Below are 3,185 nucleotides of genomic sequence, written 5' to 3' on the forward strand. Positions count from 1 at the left end.
GCCTCTATTTAGCGGGCGGCGCGGGCGGCAGCGACAGCAGAGCGGCCGCGGCGGTGGCTGAGCGGTCGGGTGGGACGGGGTTTGCGGCAGCGCCGTCTTCGCCGCATCCCGGTGGGGAGGACCCGTCTGCGAGCAGCGAGAGGCCGCGGCCGTGCCCGTGCCCCGCTCGCGTTGCGTGGCGGCGGGCGGGCGGCGCGTGCCCGAGGTCGCGGGAGGAGGTGGCGGGGGAGGTCCCGGTCTCTCTCCGTGCCCGCGGCACCATGAAAGCCGTGAGCCCCGTCCGGCACCCCGGGCGCAAGGCGCAGCCCGCCGGGGCGGGCGGCGGTGGCGGGCATCCGGCACTGCGGTGCCTGGCCGAGCACAGCGGCTGCAAAGGGGGCGAGGAGCCGGCGGCCCTGTGCCTGCAGTGCGATATGAATGACTGTTACAGCCGGCTGAGGAGGCTGGTGCCCACCATCCCGCCCAACAAGCGGGTCAGCAAAGTGGAGATCCTGCAGCACGTCATCGACTACATCCTCGACCTGCAGCTGGCTCTGGAGACGCACCCGGCGCTGCTCCGGCAGCCGCCGCCCGCCCTGCACCCGGGCGGTTGTCCCGCGGGCACCCCGCGCACCCCGCTGACGGCCCTCAACACCGACCCGGTAAGAGGTGCGTGCCCGTCACGGGGGCGCGAGAAGGGAGCGGGGAGGCACCGCTGCAGGGCCCAGGGGGCAGCGCAACCCGGAGGGACCGGGGCGGGCGCGCTGTCTTCCGGCGGAGCCCCGCATCCATCCCTGCGTTGTAACTGTAGCCCCTCGGGGGAGCGGCTGCTATCCGCGTGTTCGCACGTACGGGAACGCCGCGCGGCCCCTGCGCTCCCCGAGCACTGAGCGTTTGAGGCGGGCGGCGTGGGGACCAGCCCGGCTTCGTGGGACCGGCTTCCCCCTCGGTGCGCACCTCCGGCATCTGGGGGCTCCCGGCAGCGCCATGCTTTGAGGGAGGGGGTGAGGGGGGGGGGGGGAGAGGGGGAGAGAACGCGCGGTCCGTCGATGCCGCCGTGACGCGCCGTCTCGTTGCTGCGCAGGCTGGCTCTGTTAACAAGCCGGGGGACAGCATCCTCTGCCGCTGAGCGCCGCTGCCCAGGTGAGTGCGGGCGTCGGGGGCGGCGGGGCCGGGGAGCGCGGCGCTGGGTAGGGGCTGAGCGCGGCCGGGAGCCCGGCGGCAGGCTGGGGGGTTTGTTTCCCATTTACGGGGCGGGCTTTCATTCTTCTAACGCTGAGCTTTTATCACAGCCCCAGCCCGCGGGCCGCGGCTGTGTGTGTGCGTGTGAGTGCGTGCGTGTGTGTGTATTGTGTGACCCGGGGCATCGTGGAGTGCCGCTGGCGCCAGCCCGTCTGGAGCGGATCGGCTCACCCCCTTGTGTGCCTTCCTTCCTTCCCACAGGTGCACGGCGGGGGGGCGGGCGGGGCGATGCCCGTTCTGAGCCGCTCCCAGGCTCCGGCCGGCCCCCGTCTCCCCGTGCGCGACTCCCCGGCCCCGCTGCTCTTCTTTCTCCCCGCGGTGTTGGCGGTGGGGTCGGACCGAACAGGAGGAGCGGCGGCTCTGCCCCGGGACCGAGTGCGACGGAGGGACGAGCACGGCTCCACCGCGCAGCGCTGCCGACCTCCGGAGCGCGTATAGATAGACCTCGTCTATTGTTTAAAATAGATGGCTTATGGGGCCCGGGAACTTTTCTTCTCCCTGCAGGAATGTTGCATACTGTACAGAGAAACGAGTGACATTTCATACAGTGTACATAGAGAGATGTTCTATAAGTGTGAGAAAAGTATATGCTTTAATAGACTACTGTAATTATAAAATATTTTTAATTAAATATTTTTTTGTAAATATGATAAAAAGTGTGTATGTTTTTTTTAAATCTGTGGGAATCTCTCTTTAGAAGACGGCGGCTCAGTGTGGAGCTCCGGTATGGAAATATCCCGTATGCGTAGGGCTTCTTTGTCCCCATGTCCCTTAGCCTCGGCTGTAGCGGTGGTCCTGCATGATTGCATGCCATGTCTGATTGCAAATAAACTTGTTCCGACTCATACAGAAGTGTTTTCCTCGACCTAGACTTGAAATGTTTGTAAATGTATTATACATGGAGCCTCCGCTTGTGTCACTGAGCACAGGGGGGTTTTGGTGCGTTCTATACGCATAGGAGTAGGATGTAGTGTTTTTTACTGCGAATGGACATTCTATCTACTTTTTGCATTATGGGGCAGTGCTTTAGCTCTTTAATCGGCTTTTTTAAAAGACCTGCTGTTGCATCAGATCAAGAAATTTGCTCTGGAACTATAGTACCAAAAGGGTTTTTTGGGAACCTGCATTCCTATGCTCTTACTAACTGCTTGAAAAGCGAATACAGTTCCCTGCTTGCAACCAAAGGGCAACCCACAAACAAAACCAGTCACTGTTTTCTTCATCCAAAGAGTATTAGTGGGGGACTGTGGGAAGGCGTATGGGCAACACCGTTACCATCAGCGGTGTGGACTCATCTGCAATGAGCTTAAGTAGACCAAAAAAATCAGAACTGTGTCAAGATTATTTTTCTAGCACCAAGTAACTTTCGTTTCACTGCAGCTATGTTACAGCTAAAATCCTGTTTAATCTCTGTGATGTGTAATTACTACATGTGAACATTAAACTAGATTTACCTGTCTTTACCTGTGATTCTTCAGCTTATTTCTTCAATTCTCTGAGTTTGCACGTTCTCTTTGCTTTTTGTTTCATATATACTGTTGGATGGGCAAATGCATCCCTGTACCCCTGTGTTTGCTGAGTGCCAGGTAGTGCCTGGGCTGGGTGGAAGATGCCTGCTTGGTGTGCTCAGCAGCCCGTGTGCTTCCGAGATGGGGTTTGCAGAAGGGGAGAATTAAGTAGGGTTTAATTGGGTGCTTTGTAAATAGTTAGCCAACTGTGTGCGTAACATGGGCTGTTTGACTGAAAAAAGGGGATTTGTTTCAGATTATACAAGTGTCAAAAGTACCGTAACCCAAGGGACTGCTGCTATTATGTTAAATATTTATAAGGAAATGAACTACTGGGGTCATTAGCTGTTGACTACAGTGATAATGTCAACAAGATTAACATTTTCTTAATCAAAATAATTGCTTCAAGCTCCAATCAAAGCCGAGCTCGCGTGTCAGCAGGCACAAGGCCTCCTG

The 3,185-nt window shown here is 58.0% G+C and overlaps 1 protein-coding gene across 2 annotated transcripts; it reads left to right on the plus strand.

The window, feature by feature from the left end:
• The first annotated feature begins 260 nt into the window (after positions 1–260).
• ID4 (inhibitor of DNA binding 4, HLH protein) lies at positions 261–2,684 on the plus strand. Of its 2 annotated transcripts, none has more exons than XM_042839911.1 (3): positions 261–648; positions 1,064–1,122; positions 1,423–2,684. In XM_042839911.1, the coding sequence occupies exons 1-2, from the start codon at positions 261–263 to the stop codon at positions 1,075–1,077; spliced, it is 402 nt and encodes a 133-aa protein (XP_042695845.1). In that variant the 3' UTR covers positions 1,078–1,122; positions 1,423–2,684. The 2 variants fall into 2 exon arrangements, with proteins under 2 accessions (XP_042695845.1, XP_042695844.1); XM_042839910.1 differs by having other exon boundaries at positions 261–641.
• The last annotated feature ends 501 nt before the right edge of the window (positions 2,685–3,185 follow it).

This window comes from Centrocercus urophasianus, unplaced genomic scaffold, assembly GCF_019232065.1.
Source record: "Centrocercus urophasianus isolate 14NV4802_14NV808 unplaced genomic scaffold, USGS_Curo_1.0 seq_11, whole genome shotgun sequence".
Taxonomy (NCBI): Eukaryota; Metazoa; Chordata; class Aves; order Galliformes; family Phasianidae; genus Centrocercus; species Centrocercus urophasianus.